General features: G+C 37.4%; 1 protein-coding gene across 13 annotated transcripts in view; it reads right to left on the minus strand.

Moving 5' to 3' along the window:
* Positions 1-18,869, minus strand: part of COBL (cordon-bleu WH2 repeat protein) — a 199,713-nt gene that overhangs the window by 93,529 nt on the left and 87,315 nt on the right. For 8 of the 13 annotated variants that reach the window (XM_051798962.1, XM_051798956.1, XM_051798957.1 and 5 more), the window contains 6 exons: positions 17,846-18,049; positions 9,114-9,324; positions 8,176-8,404; positions 6,088-6,132; positions 3,586-3,680; positions 211-294 (listed from right to left, as the gene is read on the minus strand). In XM_051798962.1, coding sequence (XP_051654922.1) covers positions 211-294; positions 3,586-3,680; positions 6,088-6,132; positions 8,176-8,404; positions 9,114-9,324; positions 17,846-18,042 — 861 coding nt within the window. In that variant the 5' untranslated portion in view covers positions 18,043-18,049. The remainder of the gene's footprint in view (positions 1-210; positions 295-3,585; positions 3,681-6,087; positions 6,133-8,175; positions 8,405-9,113; positions 9,325-17,845; positions 18,050-18,869) is intronic. The other 5 variants (XM_051798967.1, XM_051798964.1, XM_051798968.1 and 2 more) reach the window with 3 other exon arrangements.

Here is an 18,869-nt window from a genome sequence, read left to right on the forward strand (position 1 = left end):
CCCTTTAGAGCTGAGCCTTTAGAAGACACCCACATGTTCAAAACAGTTTTGAAAATTTTTTTCATCAATGTCAGAGGAAAAAAAATTAAAATATAAGCCATTTCTACTTCTACTTGGCCAAGCATCAGGAGCTGCAGCGGCTTCTGGTTAATTCAAACTGCAGGATCTAATAGGAATGCAATAGCATCTACAAGCTGTGTTAGTACTTACATCCAAGCTTCCTTCACTTGTAGATGCAGAACTAAAAACATCCTCCTCCTGAACATCTCTGTTCATCCTCAAGTATTCTTCTGTCTGCAACACAAATAAGTATCCTACAGAGCAGTAGCAAAGGAAACAAAACTGCAAAAACATGCCAGAGTGAAACACCAAAACCCCATCACAGAATCAAGACAAACTGTCTCAGTAGTGCTGGACCTGACTGCTGACAGACTCTGAAGTAGTCTGCAAAATTCCCTGGTGTAGGCAAGGTGCTAAGAAATTCATTAGTAGAAAGATTTAAGAACAATTCTTGGGCAAGGATGAAAATAGGTAGTAACTACTTCCTGTAATACTGGGGACCAGACTGCTAGTCTCTGCTATACCCACAGACACAGGGGAACAAGCAGGGAACTTCTTCTTGCCATTTCTCCATGAAGGAACTGTTTCTGAGTGCTAGCATACACCCTGCTTAAGCCTAGATCCCATGATTGTCTGCACAGGACCTCTGCTCTACTGGATTGCTTAGCAGTGCCAATTTGATCTGGATTTAGCCTCAGGCAAATGACTACATTTAACATCAAAAAGAAAGGGAGTTCATGCCACCTTTATGTTTTTTATGCCAGCTGCAGGAGAACAGAGGGTAACTGATCCAGCATAAAATTAGAATGGAGAGAACAAGATGATACCTGATCTGGCATTAAGTCTGCCAGTACAAAGTTAACCGAAGAAATACTTTCAAGAAATTTGTATCAACCATGAGAATAGAACTTTGCTTTCATTCTGTGTCATGGTGTTTTCAATACAGCAGAAACTTTTTTTTAGTAAACTTAGATCTAGTGTATTGTCACACCACGATTACTGCTTTCAGTGAGTTAGCTGAGAAATAAAGCATGTGTGTGGGCATGGAAATCTGAGCGTAGGCCTGCAGCGTGCAGTGACACTTGATCCAGGACAGTTTGCAACACAGGCAAACACTCTTCTTCCCTTGCAAAAGAAATTGCCTTCCCCTTGTAAAAGCCCGCAACTATGCAATACTTTGAACAATTCTTCCTATCAAATAGTTCAAAAATACAGACTGTGCATGACCACATACATACACACACACATCACTGCAAATCATAATGCAAACAAACAAAAAAATGAAAACAAATATGCAGAACCAACTTAAAGTCTAGTGGAGGAGTAAAAATGTAAGAATAACCATAAAGAGCAGAGTTTAGGCATTGGTGTTTTGATTCCAGTTCCCTGAAATCACAATCCCTTCATAAACTTAGCAAATCCTTTCTTAAAAACACTTTAATTATTTACCCTCATTCTGCTCAGTCTGTTCAGCAGCTTCATTGCTGTTTGGGATGGAAAACTTTCACAATACCAAGTCAGATGTATGATGGCTATTTATTTAACCCCTGCTTGCTCCTGTGTGATGCGCTCTTCTTCAGTTTTCAGTACTTCTACCATCTATTGGGTTTCAGACTCCCAGAGCTTTGTAAAAGGCAACAGTGATTTCCTTGCTTGACTAAACAAAGTGGCTGATTTAGTTTCTTTTCCTAATGAGTAACTGATATTTGAAAGTAAGAATCCAGCACAGAAATGACCAAGAAAAATCAATTAACTTGTCAGAACTAACACCAAGAAAGACTTAGACCTTTTCCTCAGATTTAGAAGCTTTCTCAGACTTTCTGCCAAGTCAAATACTACTTGTAACTTAATTCATCCTCAATATCCTTAGCATCTATTAAAATGTGTATTTTAAAAAACTCAGAGTATAGCCTACTTTGCCTTTGATTAACAAACACAAGAAAGAGAACAGAAAAAAAAAAAAAGAGTTTGCTATCTTGGAACACTCATCCCAAACTGCTGTGAAAAATCCACTGCAGTAACCACAGAATTAGGATACCTTATATCAACGTTTTCTAAGGTTGTAAGCATAAATACTTTAAAAGTTAAATCTCATCCGCTTCAGGAGCTAGAACTCCAAGAGCAGACTTCATACCCAAGTTCGTAAAAATGAAATCAGAGGACAAACTATGATGCAGAAACTGCATGCTGTAATATAACTGGTTCTTCCAGAGGAACTACAGAACCATAGCATCCTCTAGAAGCTCAAGTTGAGCTCCCTTGTTTACTTGATTCTTCCAGGCAGATACAGCATTATTGCTCCACTTATGCCTTTTTTCCCTTCTAAATTGGAAATATTTTCTGTAGAAAAACCACTCTGACAGTTACTGACTTCTTATCTCATAAAATACAGTCTCCATGTGTCCTTTATAAGATGGTAAGAACAGTTCAGCATCTATGACAGATGTGGTTTTTCAACACAGTAATTCACAATGTTCATAAAGGAACCTATTCCCCAGCAAAAGCACTCCAAATTTGATCATAACCAAAAAGGCAAAGAACTAATAGAGATTTTGGAAAGCTTTCACAGTTTAAAAACATGACTGAGAAGACTGAAAGGGTAAGTGAAACACCAGCCCATTAACAAGCATTTGTTTCTTACTGCCAGTTAGTCAGACACACATTTTATAATTCCACTCCAAAAGCCCTGAAGGGCTCCTTAAACTAGACAAAAGAAAATTCCCTTTTACTCTGACATCCTAGAATATTAAATACTTTACAATCAAAATTGGTTAACACTATTATTTTTAGAAAAGTATGAAGTTAAAAGCCCACTGTTTTTCTGTGTTCTTGAGTCAGAAATTTTTTCTGTCTTTTATTTCTGTGAGAAAGGAAAAATTCTTATATAGGTTTCTCAATAGAAGATAATTATTTTATATGAAATTTCTACACTTTCCAATTCAAGATTACAAACAAAGTTTAAAATGCCTAACATGTACTCCAGCAGACACTGATCCTTCAGTTCACTACTGCAAGTTACTTCTACACCAGATTTATCGGCTTTACAGACTTGGAGACGGCAATAGCGTGACTGCACGGAGCTTCCCAAAGGTATAATGCTTTAAAAGAGATTATCACCCATGCACAGAAAAGGTCATAAGACACATCTACTTGATGTGTCTTATGTGTCTTAATTGTTCTATATTACATCAGTTCTTTCATAAATGCATTTTATAATCTGAGCAGTACTAATAAGCAGACATAGGTTGCTTGAAACTATGGCCCACTGTTAACACTTATTGAACCCACAGCATTAAAAAAAACAAAGGAAAAATTAAATGGTCAACAAGTTTGACTCCTTCAATAAGCAGCTGATATCTCCATCAGGCTGCACTGATTACACACAGTTTATGCACCTGTTAACAGATTACTTACTCCCTGGAAGGAAAAGGAAAGCAGGCCAAAAAAATGGCATCACCCACAGACATAACAGATTTAGAACAAAACAAATTCTCTTTACTAAGCAGTACACTGCTGAACACTTACCTTGCTACTTCTTCTATCAGCGTTAAACAATCCCAGAAGTCGTGTCTTTTCTTTTTCTATTGCATCATTGCTTACTGAAGCCTTTCGATTTGGTTCTGAAACAATTTTAATGGAATAGTTTTTACATTTCTGAAATAAAGATTTGGTATTTTAAAGCATCCTGGATTGGTGCTGGATTTTTTTCTAAGCTGGAGATGTTATGGACTGGATTATCTAAGTAACTGCCAGATCTGCACTTTATTTGTCATCAAGCTTTTATTTGTTCTAGTATGTTCCAAAATCTAATTGAGTCAAATGGAATAATTTAATAAACTGAACCAAGTTTTCAATCACAATTCAGTAACTCTTATTAAAAGGTAAAATATGAGCAAATTGCTTAGTCTTCAGAAATGCTTGTTGGATGTCTCACTTAAAACTCATAGAGTACTGTAATACTAAAAAACCCTAACAAGTAAAAAAAAGATGATATAGTGAATGTCTTTAACAATTCACAGGTGTGACTTAATACTGTGAAGTTAAAGGGAAGATTCTCAATGTGGATTTTGATAAAGCTCCATAAATCAGAAAAAGACCTGTCCCTTGAAAACAGGGCTCTACTTAGAACTTACATCAGCTGATTGTGTTCATCTTTTCTTATCTTGGTGCTTTTACTTCAGGTGGGAAAAAATGGGACTTTATAGTTATTTCAGGCTGTAAGAGCTCAAAAGTGTGACTGCCTTGAACCTGCTTAAGGAACTGTACGAATTCTCATTCTGTTTTGTCTCCATTTTCCCTCTTCAGTTTCTCATCCGCCAGCTGGATGAGCAAAATGATACAGTCATGGGGTACAGGAAACAACCACGTTTCCCATTCAATATACAGACTGTAAAGCCCTCTCACTTTTTTTTAATGGACTCTGCATAATGCTTGAAAAATCTTTCTCTCTGGTTCCAAACACATCAGAGCATTTCACTGGTGTACGGAAAGTTTAATTTGCAGGGAAGAATTTTATTTTGTTAATATTTTATTTGCTTAATAACAATTAAGAAGCAAATTCAAAATTACTTTTTTGTTGACATAAAATAAAGGTTTCCTTCACAAAAAAAAATCCTCATCCCAGAACTCCTCTAAACTTATTTGCATATCACACAAAGCACATGATTTGCACATAGATCACTACTGCATATAAACAATGTCAGGTGTTAGAAGGTGTTAAGCACATACAGTAGTTCAAAGCGCAGCAGAACTGTAAAAATGATGAACCCAAAAGAAAACAGGGAGAAACTATCCTTAAGAAAGACTACAACTACACTGATACCAAATACAGTAATAAAATAATACTTCTCTTAATACTAAGCACTGCCTATGTTCATCAGAAACTGCTGGTTTTCTGCTTGGGGTTGGGCTGTAACTAGATATGGATCTTGATTCACATATTCATATAGTCTTCAACTATAAACAATAATGCTGAAAGTCTAGCATAATTAACCTCAGGAACAGTTCATTATCAACTGTGCCATTAAGCAGTGTATAATCCCAATAAACTGGGATTTAAACACAGCCGGTGGTCCCGAAAGAATGAGTCTTCATTAATCTGTACCATTTTTTCTTAGACAAATACAGTAGATATTCCCTCTATCATTAAACGCCATATAAGAGGAAGCCACATTACCAAAGTAATGACAGAAGATTAGGGGGCATAGTACTGCATTAGTGAAGCCAAGATGCCATGAGCTAAGAGTTGCTCAATGGCTGCCACCCACTGGAGGTGGGCTTCCTTTCTTCCTTCCCAAAAATTTAAAGAAGTTATCCAGTTTTATTTTGATTATGTTGTGTCTACTAGTAATGCAAAGAAGTAAAGCCAGTTAAAAATCAACCATGCCTTTCTTGAGGATAATTAATTTAAGCAATGTATTAAAACAGAGTTAATGGAAGAAAAGCACACACTAAATACACACATTTTCTGTTTAACTAGAAGCAGAAGCACAGGTGTAATCTAATCAAACCCCACATACCGTAACAATTCACAAGTCAGCATCTTTTCGGTTATCCAATGTGTATATATAAATTTGATATTAAAATGCCTTGCTGTGTGTAAATTGAAAACAGTGGAAGATCCCTAGACCTCAAAATATTCTACCTCTGCTATTAAATAAATTTTCAACCCAAGAGACCTCTAAAATGTTAGTAATTCTGAAATTCAACTAATCATGCTTTAGGTAACCTGAACAGGCTTGGTATCTGTATAGAAACATATCATACTACAGAACAGTTAAATGGCAGAATTTGTTAATCGCTGGCATCTTAATGGCAATTCCTGAAGAGCCAGTATACATAGAAGTGTGTTTGTTCTGACCAGCAGCACAGACACATAAACGACACTTTGAAAAGACAACACAGACTGAAAACAGCTTGTTTCTCTACAGCCTTTTACTCAACATTCTTAAAGATCTATCAACGAAACCCACATTAAACATAGTGTGAAGTGACAGACAGTTGTCCTTCAGCAGCATTGTACAGTACCTCTATAGTTCAGAGAAGGTTCAGACTGAGTTTTTGATGGAGGAACTGGAAAAGGCAGGCAATGAAAGGATAAGAGAAAACACATTAAAGTTCTAATATTGCCTTGTAAGGCACAATATTCATTAATTATTCCTAGTGTTTTTTTTGCTAAGTATTACAGAAAAAAATGTTGACTGACAACAGGCATGCAGAGCTGCTACTGAAGCAGTTTAGCTGTGTTTGTATTAATTCCTGATTCACTCGTGAAGCTGCTTCAACTGCTAAATCGAATTAAGTAAGCAGGTGGCAGCAGAGCTTGTCTTTTAATAATTCTTCAGCACTTGGTGTTTCTGTTTCAGGGAAGGAAAGACTGATGAGTTTTTCTAGAATCTGCTCTTACAAGCACAGCCTAGGCTTTTAGCACCTCTGACGCCTTACTTGTTAGAGGGAAAGTATTTTAAAAATCTGTATGTTCTGATAACTAAACAGGCTGGATAACTACTCAATGCACAATTCATTGACCAACAGCTACTAAAACCAATGGGTTTATTCCTCTTGGAGATTACAAATGAGAATATGGAAGAAGGAATATGATGAAACAAAGGAAACATTTTTGTAAATTTTATGTGCATTTTCTGGTTTTCTCAGACACCATGGTACGGAGTAACAGGAAGAGAGAAAAAGCTGAAACGCACTCAGGATCAGGAGGATTTTATCATAGTGAAAAGTACACTGAAAGGTTAAAAAATAATAAAATATATATTAAAAAGATCTAATGTAGAGAGCAGTACACTATAAAGTGTAATATAATTTGCTGCTATAATCCCAGCCCTGTAGTAAAGTCTTGTTTTTTACTGTATAGGCTACAACCAGATTCAAGGACCAATAGTGTACGAGCATATACGTCATCCTTCTCATTTGAAAGGAAAGACTTTAAGGCAGACGTGTAAGTAATGAGAGTATGTTGAACGAATCCTGTTGAATACTCTGCCTGTTCAATACATTGCTCCAAAATGGTTAGCTTAATTACAAGTAAACGTCTTAAAACAACAAACATGCAATTGAGTTATGACATCGTCAACCTCTTTTTTGAGTATCTTATCAATTCAAATGAAAAGGAGATATTTAGTTTACTTAGAAGTCTAAACTCATTGAAATTTGACTCGCACAGAGGTAGAATTGTCACTTATCAAAGGAGTTGGAAAGAAGAGACAGAACGTCAACATAAATAAATAACTTTATAAATAAAAAATAAGCCTGCAGCTCAGCACCTACAAGAATGACATTATCTAAACAATAAATAAGGATATTTACTGTGTTGGAAGTGATAGCAATTGAAACAAACTGCAGGAGACAATTTTAATGAATATCACTTTCTGACCTCAAAGGAAGTAGTGCTTGTCAATGTGTATTTTTAAAGCAGGTATATTTTAAAGCATATCACATAATTATGCTATTTGAATACATAATCAGGTCGATAAAACTCAAGTCTAAGAAGCTGCTACTACAATGTCGTCTATCAGAACAGAAAGTGAGGATAAATAAACAAGAGAAAAAAATTTCAAATACAAATACCTCTTAGTTCCTCTTCACTAAACCGTCAATAATTTCGCTCTTTAGGAACCGTCGCTGAGCCTATCCAGTCTGTTTCTCATAAACCCTGGTCTGTCGCCTCTGCCTCTCAGCTTTCACAGCTGCCATGACTATGGCATGTCTCTTCTTTCTTTCTCTCCAACCCACAGCACAGGTAAATGACAGCCTCTGCCTGGCTGAGGCCCCTGTGGTACACACACCTCTACTGACAGCAGCTCCAGGATGTAGCAAAGCTCCTCCTTTTGCCCTGCCCCAGGCCAGTCTGCACCCTGCCAGTGTCCAGCCCAGCCTGGCACAGGGCCCAAGAGCAACCAAGGACGGCTGGGCATGTTGCTGACCTGGTTGCTTCTTTGGACATGGCTTACTGAACAAACTCATGCTGCTCTCTGACTGAGATGTCACTCTGCTGTTTCAGCTGGACTCCAGAGGAATGGCAGCACAAATGCTTTTAAGTTGCCCATACTATTGTTGTCACAACATATAACCCTGCAGCAACTTCTTTCAGTCTCAGCTCACCTTTTTTCCTGTCCCAGGCATACAGCTCCTTTATCCCCAGCTCCTCCAAGGACTTGGTAAGCTCCAGTTCCTCCCCAGTTATGCCATCTCTCAGAAGAACAATATGTTCTTGACTGACTTCACACTTCTCACAAATAGCTGGGATGATGTTGTGGAGAGGCACCTCTGGACTAACTCGAACCACAGCCTTCTGTGTCTTCAGGTAGTTCACTACCAGTCTCACAGATTTCTGCAGAAACAAACACAAACTCTCAGTCTCACCTCTGTGATGGCTAAACTATTTTACAATGAGAAATGCACTGGGGAATTCCATATTGTTTTGACTACTCTCAGGCAAATTTAACCTGTATTGAAAAAAAATGTTATTTAAAAAAAAAAATCTCAGACCTCCCTTGCCACTAAGAAGACATTAACAAGAACAGGCCAAGAAGGAAAAGGAATCAGAGGCAGAGGTAATTTGTGAATGTTCACAAGTACCACTTTGAAAGGTATGAGAGTATAATTAGATATTGATTCATAATAATAAAAATTTCAGCAAACATTTGGAAAATGACTACTTCTGAATCTTCACAGTAATGTGAAATACATTTATTAATGATCAGTCTTCTCCCACATCTTTAATAAAGACGGCAAACAAAATATCGCCAAAACTCCATGTACCTCCATACAACCCCATAACTCTCATTTCAGTCATTACTGCAAATTTCAATCACCCTGATCTTCAGATTTCCATCCAACCACATGCAACATAACATTTTGTCTAAATGTCTAGACTAGCCTCTACCAATCTGCATGCAAAACAGTTAAGCTAGTAAAGCAGGTTATAGTCAATCGTCTTTTCCATCCAGTTCCAAGATGAAAAGACTGGAAGAACTGCTTGAAATCATAGGAATGAAATGATGTTTCATGGTACCATTTTAGCCCAACAGAGTACTGACCTCAGGGACTCTTGGCAGAGGTCGCTTTGCCTTCTCTTCGGGAACCTTCTCTTTCAGAAGTACTGTCTCTACGTCCAGTGCTCCTATCAAAGTGTTTGGCTTGTAACTCAGAACTTGTTGAGTTCCCGAAGACTTCAGTTCAAGACTGTGTTGGGATGGATTTAAGTGATACTGGCTGCATAAATCAACCAATACATCCATCACAGCTTTACTGCAAGGAAGAAGACATTCACCATTAGCATGAGAAAAAACAGTTTTAAGATGGGAGGAAAAAAGACAATACAAGCTGAGGATGTCTCACTAGATAACCATCTTTATGAATGATCAGTGCTAGTGCTTTGAAATGCTAAACAGATCAGATAAAATGTTAGGAATTAATATGTTTGCACTTCAGTGCCTGTTTATGAGCTGGCAATTAACTATTCACTCTGAGGCAGACAACAGTGCCAATCATAGCACTAACCAACATAAGCCAAGAGCAGACAACGTGTATCTTATCTCCTAAATCCATACATTAAACTCTCCAATTCAAATGCTGTTCTTTAACATGAAGACAAAATACAAATAAATTATGCATTCATAGTCCAGTAAACTCTACCTAGATTTGAATCATCACAGAACTCAAAATGGAGCATTTAAATCCAGAACAAACAGTGGAGAGGTTTATTTTTCCACCTTACGATTTTGAGTTCCCCAAATCCATTTGACACCAGCAGTATTTTCAAGTACAAGAGATCCTGTCCATATTTATTTTGGTGAGGATATTAACCCTGTACGAAAATATCTACAAAATATCTACAAAATATGTACAAAATATCTATTTTGAGTGTTTGCATTATCGGTAACTCTTACTGCAGATGTGATTCTTAAACTGTGAGATTAAAAGAGTCAGCAACTATCCCTCTCTTATTTCATGCCTCTGCACAGAGGTACTCCATTTTGTGTCAATAACTCAATATTCACTGGAGCTTGATACTTCCTGACACAGCCGATATGAACTGTGCCCCCCCACACCTCTGAAATTCTCTTCTACCATGATTCTGAGGTGGTTTTTTTTTACAGCTTTCTCTCCTAAAATTCCATACAGGATCAGAGAAACTAGATTTATTAAAACTGGTAATTTTTCTGAAAAGTTTTGTTTTCACAAACCAGTGTCTGTCATTAACAAAACAATGTAAGTTGAAAAAAACTTCCAGCTGTAGCTGAAGCCTGTCATATATAGTGGCTTCTAGTAGAAGTGAAAATAAGTGCATACACAGTATATTTGTCAAAAGAACTGTCACCTCTTCTAATATTTAAACTGGAAAAACTGTATAGAGATTCAAAATGCAAGCTGTTGGCATCCGGGAAACTACTCTCTGGGAGGCTGCCAATCTCCTTTCTGTGGGTATGTTGTGGGCCAACAACTGATCAAGAATTTGGTGGAAAACCCCGGAGAGCTAATGGCAAAGACAATGAAAATGGAAAAAACAATTCCTTATTAACAGTCAAAAGATTAAAATATACGTAGATGACAGCTCTTCCCATGCAAGAGAAGAGAAAAGACCTGCTTTACAGTCACCTAACTGAGCTACACAGTGTGAGCTGGAAAAATGGCAAGTGTGGAAAATTTGAAGTATGTGATCTCACTGAAAAGAACACAGTTAGAAGATGATGACTGAAGATCAAACAAAGAAAACATGTCATTAATATGTATAGGAGGCTTCAGAAAAATTAGAACACTCTCGCAACTGCTAACATAGATACCATCTAAATACAAACATTCAGCAACTAAATCAAAACCGTATGAGGTCATTTCAATGATGACTTATTCTGGTACTGTCTGCAAGTTGAAAATGTCTGTATCTCACAACCATGTTCAATTCATATGCAACACATCACAAACCAACAGACACTTACACCTACTAAATCCAAACTATAGGAGAATCCCATCTTCACCAATATTTATATGAATATTCATTAAACTGTGAAGCAGTGAGCACTTTAAGAAAGTGTCAGTTCTCCTGATACACATTTTAGCTTGTCTGTTTAAAGACATATTGCTTTTAAACTAAAATATGAATGTGTTTGTTTCCCCTCAGCCTTATTACTGTCGTTTCACAGAAAAGCAAGTAACCTGGTAAAATCATAATACATGCTGTTCTATGTGCTAGACTTTTCTATTTGAAGTAGAACACTAATATATTTTTATAGTGCATAATATTATGATAATTCATTCAAATTTGGACAGTTATCTTACCTCTTGTAAAAAGAATATTAAAAAAATACACTTCATCAAAATAACAGTTTATGATTCCACACATCTACCACTGAAAATATAAAATATGTTCAGCAGCAACAGTACCACAACTACAACAACATCAGAATCCACACCAGCCATCTGAGAAAATCAGACTCAATCATGCAAGTTGAACAAATTTGTCTGGACAATGGACAATTCAAAAATCCAGTCAAATTTGAAGTTTCATTTTACTGCTGATTACAGAGCAGGCATGTATTAAACATAACACATAAGGAAATCTGCAACATCCCAACCTGTGCCGTGCTACTCAGAATACACAACTGAAAAGTATACCAGGCTTCATCCGTACCATTTAAAAATACAGATTAAGAAATACCTCCGACGCTTCTGAAACAACTTCAAAATGAATAGTATGCTCTTCCCAAAATGTAAATTTGGAAAAAAATTTCCACAAAACTTCTAAAGTATAAAGAAATAAAGGGAAGAGGAAAGAGAAAAGAGGAATTTCACAAGCAAAATTCAAAATTCATGTGTTTCAAGGGAAGTAAGAGAGCTGGGAAGTCCTTGCCAATGAAGTTATTCTTATATCAAATTTCAGTGGCACCAACTGGAAAGATTTTCCTTCTAAACTTTAATACAGTTCAGTTTAATTTTATATTGGATTCTTATTTCAAGTTAACTCCATGTATATGCCATACACAGACGAGAGACACTAAACACAGCAAGAGAATTGTAACCTACTAGTCTAGATCAATTTTTCTTTCTAACCTTAGGCTGAATATGGCTCTTGGAAGATGTAAAGAGTCAGTCCTTCCTTTGCCTACATCTTGTTCCACACATATCTGCACTGTCTTTTAAGTTGCTTTCGAGGTCTGGTAGAGAGCATACTCTGTTTTGAAATTCAGGTAGGTCTGATCCTAAACAATTAACTCTAAAGCTGAAATTAACTTACATGTCTTCTGCCTTTCCAACTACTCAGCTAAGAAACACCTTATTTTTTTTTATTTTAGTAAGATGTTACTGAAATTTTATGTGGAGAGACCAAACACTATATAACAGACACCAAATGTTAATGACTGATAAGCAAATACTAGAGAACAGAAATAAAACTGGAGGGTGAACCCAATTTAAAACTCCATCAAGAAAGTCCATATGGCTATTCTGAGAGTAAGGAGAGTACTTCAGCTCTGTCCTGATATTCAATTACTAAGCTGTTTGACAATGCCAGTTCTGGACAGTAAAGAATAACTACTCTGTCAGCAATATTTATCACGCTGAAGCTGTGATCAAGTTTGAGCTTCAGACTGCTTGTGTCCTGTTGTTCTCCAGTAAAACGCAGCAAAGGCCTGTAGTTTTAAGACGCATAAAACAACTGAGTTGTTTTGGGTGTGGTTTGGCCTAATCTTCTTGGATCACATAGAGAAATCCATTTTAAAAATACAGCCCTATACATCTAAGAAATAAATGTGCAAGGTAAAGTTGTATTCTATCAAATGAAACCAACTTTCTTATTACCTTCTACCTTCATTCTGCAAATGTCTTTCAGTATCTGAAAGGGAGCCTACAAGACAGCTGGAGAGAGATTTTTCACAAGAGTAGGAAGTGACAGAACAAGGCTTAATGAGGGTGGGTTAAATATTAGGAAGAAATTCTTCTCTGGGAGGGTTGTGAGGCACTGGAATAGGTTGGCCAGCGAAGTTGTGGATGTCCCATCACTGGAAGTGTTGAATGCTAGGATGGATGGAGCTCTGAGCAACCTGGTCTGGTGAACGGCACCAGACCCCCCCATGGCAGGGGGGGTGGAACCACATGATCTTTAAGGCTCCTTCCAACCTAAGCCATTCTATGCCAAAAAAATATCTCCAACTAGAGGAAAGAATTCTCGTTATTTAGATCAATGCCAGATACACATTAGGAATCTACAGTGACAACTGACTGGCAAAGAAACACTATAGTGTAAAGGGGGTGACCTGAAATCTCTAATGCTTTCACTATCTGCATTTAAAAACAGAAAATAGCATTAGTCATTATTATTTTCTCATGCTCCAAAATACAGCAGGCATTTCATGTAAAGCTTAAAATTTTTCCTACACAACCAGACATGTATACACTAAATAGCAAGCTGTATCCAAACAAGTTCAGGAAGCATGATAAACAGACACCCATAAATGTTTTCTATTTCTTTTCTTATTTTGCTCATGTACATTTGGTTCTTATTTTCCATAACTGAGCAAGTCCACAGGAGGAACGTTAAGGTGACACACGAGACGAGGCAGAGGACTGGGTTTGTTGAGCCTTAAGACAAGAAGGCTGAAGGGATATCTTCCTGCTGTCTGTAAGTATGAACTGGTAAGGTTATAGAGCCAGATTCTTCTTGCCAGTGAACAGCAAGAGGGTGAGCGGGAAGAGACAAGCGCCAACACAGAAAATTCCATTTAGGTACATGAAAACATTTTGTGACCATGAGGATGGTCAAGCCCTGGAAAAGGGGTACAGAGACATTCAGAAACTTCCTCCCTTGAGGTATTCAAACTTGCCTAGAAACGGTGAGTTACAGTGGCCCATTTCCAACATAAATTATTCTGTAAATTATTCTAGGAAGATTGTCTCTTTTTTCTTAACCTGCATTGAACTACTGTAGTTTTGACCTGACTCTTATTTAGTATTTAGTTAAGCTAATTTTTAAACCTTCTGCCATGCGCCCTGTTTATCTTTTTATAACAACAGCTCTTTCATGTTTTACCAACCTGGCTTGATTTCACACTTTCAGTCTTTCTTGAAACACTGTTCTGTATGTTGGGCTATAAACCCACAATAATGAGTCTATTACTGCTAATTATGCGAGAATAGTCTTCCTGCAATGACATTAGCTTTAGGCTCTGCATACTCTGCAGTGAACGCTGTCCTTGAGTATTTGCAGAATGGGACTACAGCTTCGGCTAGTTTATTATTTATTTCAGTGTCCTCCCTGTGCATCATATACATGAGAGAATTTGTGTAACATGTAAGATAACAGCAGGACCAACAACTTTCCAGTTTACTGTTCTGCATATTGGTCATCCATGGCATCCATGACAACTCCAAACCAAACACCATTTAGCTTCAAACATTCCCATTTTTCTACAATGCATTTCAAATACTACTGAATTCTCAAGCTGCTGACACTTTGTATCTGTGTTAATCAGGGAAGTTCTCCTCAGTGTCACTCAGTGTGAATGGAGACAGATGCATCATCCTTTTATTTACAGGTTACCTATTGAAAACATTACCTGTGAGAATCACAAACAGAAGAGGTTTCTGGTAACTCTTGTGAGCTTTCCCACTTATTTTCTGTCTAAATGTCTAGCCATCACCTCTCTCAGACCTGTTAACAGTTTGTGTGGATCTGCTACAGATCTATATGCATAAAATGCATGTGGCACACGCTCTGCCTATGCATTCAGATGCCAATTAGTGCTCATACAAAACCACAAACATAGAATAGTTATTGGGGTTATTTTATAGTCCTTTTCAGTGGGAAGTAGGCTAACAGTTTTTCATGAATACTTTTACAGTAGAGTTCACAGGGATTGATTATTTCAAAAAAATAATTTTTTAATACTATTCGATTGCTGCACACCCTCCCTAAGGATTCAGTTTAAAATCTGCACTACATAGTTCCAAGATCCCAAACAAATTGTCTGTTACAAGATGGCAATAAACTCTTAAGGAGAGACTTTTAGCTTGAGTGAACTTTCATAAATAAAATTGTTTTAAAGTTCCAGACTCCAATAAAATATCTTGAAACAGCACAAACTTTCTACATAGAGAACAAAGCTAAATTAACAACATGCTGCTTTGCTCACATATAATGAACAAATTGAAATATTTAATTTTTACTTTTAACTTAGTTGATTTAGAATAACCTTAAGTGATACTAATTGCCTACAGTATTTATCTTTTCAAATATAATCAAGTGTACTTCATTGTTCTGTGAACTGCTTTCCTGAAATTACAGAATAATTTTTTATTATGAAGATGCCCAGGGCAAGGTTTTGCAAATTTTTCCGCAATAAAAAAACTATTTCCCCAGGGTGCCCAAAAGCAGATTTTGCAGAATGCAGTTTTGATGATGGCAACAAAAATACTGAAGATTTACAGCAGTATAAACAACAGTAGGTTTTCTGCAATGCCCTTTTATGATATCACCACAGATAAAAAGAGTGAACGGGGAAAAAAAATTCATTACTTGCACTGGCTCTTATACTTGCCTCAAACTAAAAAAAAAAACCCAATTTTTTTTTAAACTTCAGTATCTCCATCATTTAATGTCTAGCTATGGCTATCACTGTCTTCACAGCTGTTCAGTTCACAATGCCAAAACAATGCAAAAGGTTGAAAAAGCCTGGGCTTTCACCCAAACCCAGATACTTAGGACAGTTCATCCACTACAGATTTCAGATACTCTTGACCTTTTACTATTCCACATACCTAAAATCATTACCAGTATTAATGTACAGAAAATTAAATCTTCCAGTTATTAGAAAGAACAGCAATACATGTGAGGTCTGTTCACAGACTGATGGCACTGTAATACAGGGCTCATTACAGAGTATCCTTTTCTTACTTCATAACTTGTTAGGATGATTTATTCCCCCTTCCTCAATTTCTATAATCTTCCACTTCCCACAGTTGACTATCTCTGTCACTGACTTCTCCACTCCAAGTCTTCAAGACAGCGCTGAGGGAGAGCAGCTACTACCTAGGTTAGGCACTGGTGATATGCAGATTAGCACATTAACACAAGCAGGAATTTAACTGCCACCTAAATCAGAGCCCTACACCTGTCATGCAGTTACTGGAGAGAAGTGAACACCTTCACAAACAACAAAGAGAATAGTTTGGTTTCTTAGAATGCTTAATGCAGACGATACAAATAACCCCACAGAAACATGTGAAGTTTCATTTTCAACATTTCTTTCAGGTTTTAGTCCACAGACTAAAGACTCTAATAAACGAAATACTCAGTCTCAGTGTATGTGATAGGTAGTGATAAACAACTGTGCAAGACACAGAATGTTTATTGTACAGGGACTTTCTAGTTGTTCTTTGCTCCTCTAGCTTTTATGTTCTTCAAAAAGTCACATTAAAACACCATTCTTCTAGTGCTCTTGGACTGTTTGTTCTGGGATTATGTTTTTTTTTTGAGGGAAAGGAAAATATTTTCTAACCATATGGCAATTATCTATGTCTCAGTACAAAATGCTGCATGAGTATCAGCCTCTTGTCAGCTCTCAGCTTGTCAGCTCTCAGGCTTGAATTTGACGGCGAAATAACACCTTTCTTTGGATCTAATGGCTCATGAGTTTCGTGTCCTGTTCTACTTCTCAGGCCTGTTCTCTTCTTTCTCTCATTAAATCCACATCGCCCCATAAAAACTCAATTACATGTCTAATCTAAAAGCCCTGATAAGCACTGCTTTCCTTTCAAATCTTTAACATCACTCTGGCTTTGGGACTGACCCACACAAGTTGCACTAGTCTCCTGAGAGCGAATAACAACTGCTGTACACATCCTCCTCAGCCATCAAAATACACTAACAGGCAAACAGTTAAAACAGACTAATATACCAGACCAAAAAGAGTAGTTCTACAGGAATGCAACTAACTACTGAAAACCCCGAATGTAAAATAAGCACAGACCCTGCTTTATCAACAGGCACCTATATATCCTCTGAATTTGATGTTACACTTCCTACAATTTATCTGCTGCTGACCACACCATTGTTTGCTACAGTTTCATCATAGTATTGATTATATTTTTAAAAGTTTTTCAAATTATTTCCTAAAGTAACATCTCCCTCTTTCAAACCAATTCACACAGAAAGGATGAGGATAAGAAAGAGTTTCCATAGTGAAGAAAATTATCTTAAAATTGCCTTTCCAATACAATTTGCCCTTGGTTGTACCCAGTAAGTAGCAAGGAGAACCTCTTCCTCTTTATGGAAAAAAATACACTTCTCTATATAAAAGGCTTCCTAAACACGAGCAGATGCTTTGCTGTCTACACAACTGCAAAGTATTTGTGAAGGTGGCATCTCTGAATGTAAGGAATCATTCATCTTCCAAACTTGCTTTTTGGCATGATTCCAGGCAGTCATACTGTCAGGACTGCTGTTTGCCAGGAGCCACCTACTTCCACTGCACCAAACCCATTCTGGATTATGAAATGTGATACAATCTAAGCCTACTGGCACTACATGAAATAGCTGCACATGTGCTGATTGTGGTCCATAGGGCCAGTGACACAGTAGCTGCTAAATTCTTCCTGCCCCAGAAGAGAGAGTCCTTTATATATGGCTCTCAGGACTCTCTGGTGCAGCAGTTGCTCAAAATGCAGAGAAGCGCATGACAGAGAAACCCCATAAAGTCAGAAAGGCAGACACCAATATCAGCAAATATCCCACTGGGAACAAGGGGCTCCAGAAAGTGGGAGATAATCAAAGCCCTACCTTCCTTGTACTGTGTTCTTCTGCTCCACCCCGCTGGGTAAAATGACTGTGAAGTCCACCAATCTGTTTATCATGTTCTCCTTCATGCTCACGAGGTTCTGATCAGAAATTACAGCTGTCTCTGCAGGAGACTTGCGCTCACTGTGAATTCTACTTGCTGCAGGTTGATTTGGTGGAGGAGGAGCACGAGCTTTCATTCTTTTCCTTGAGAAAAAAAGGCAAGAAGAAAATTAATAATTTCTTACAAGAAAAGTATAAACACATTACTAAGAGATACATGTTCTTTCAGCCATAATCTCAGATTGTTTTAAAAAATTCCTCTAATGCGAGTCATTTTCTTTATCATGAAATTTTTCAATGGAGTTGCACTTTTATTTTTACCTCTTCTCTAAACATACACTAATTTTTTAATAATGCACTCACTCCTACTGTTTGTTTTCCATGTTCCAGGGGATGAATCAGTTTCATAAGTGGGATATGATATAATAATTTTTCTGTCGAGTATGAAGCCTGCTCCAATGAAGTGAGAAACAGAAATGCTGGGTCCAGTCCAGACCTGACGCAAGAAAGAGTTGTATTTACATACATGAATGTTTCTTCCAAGTCAGAATGGCAGGAGTGGAGGCAGGGTGAGGTTTCATTTAGCTATATTTGGGTTCCACAGTATTACTCTACTTGAAATATTGTCTCCTCCTCTGCTCTGAGTTAGTACTATTAAATCTGGCTCATCATACTTCACAGGGAAGCACCATGAAAAGGTCAACTGTGAATGATATCACTTCTTACCATACAACACTAGGCTATAGCTCTTTGAAAGCACCCTGAAAGGAACTCATTCTTCAGTAGCAGGCGATGCACAGCGTGTGATATACAAAAAAGCTGCATCAGCTTGCACCAAACAAGCAGTGTACTTTACAGAGATAGAAACCCACCACAAATTCAAAGTTTACTTCATTGGCAAGCTGCCGGACAGATAAGCAACATATGTGTGCTGTTAAATTTCTGAATAGCTGGCCTCATACCA

The sequence above is a fragment of the Manacus candei genome, unplaced genomic scaffold, assembly GCF_025592945.1.
Source record: "Manacus candei isolate 608988 ecotype Guabito, Panama unplaced genomic scaffold, ASM2559294v1 h1tg000049l, whole genome shotgun sequence".
Lineage (NCBI taxonomy): Eukaryota > Metazoa > Chordata > Aves > Passeriformes > Pipridae > Manacus > Manacus candei.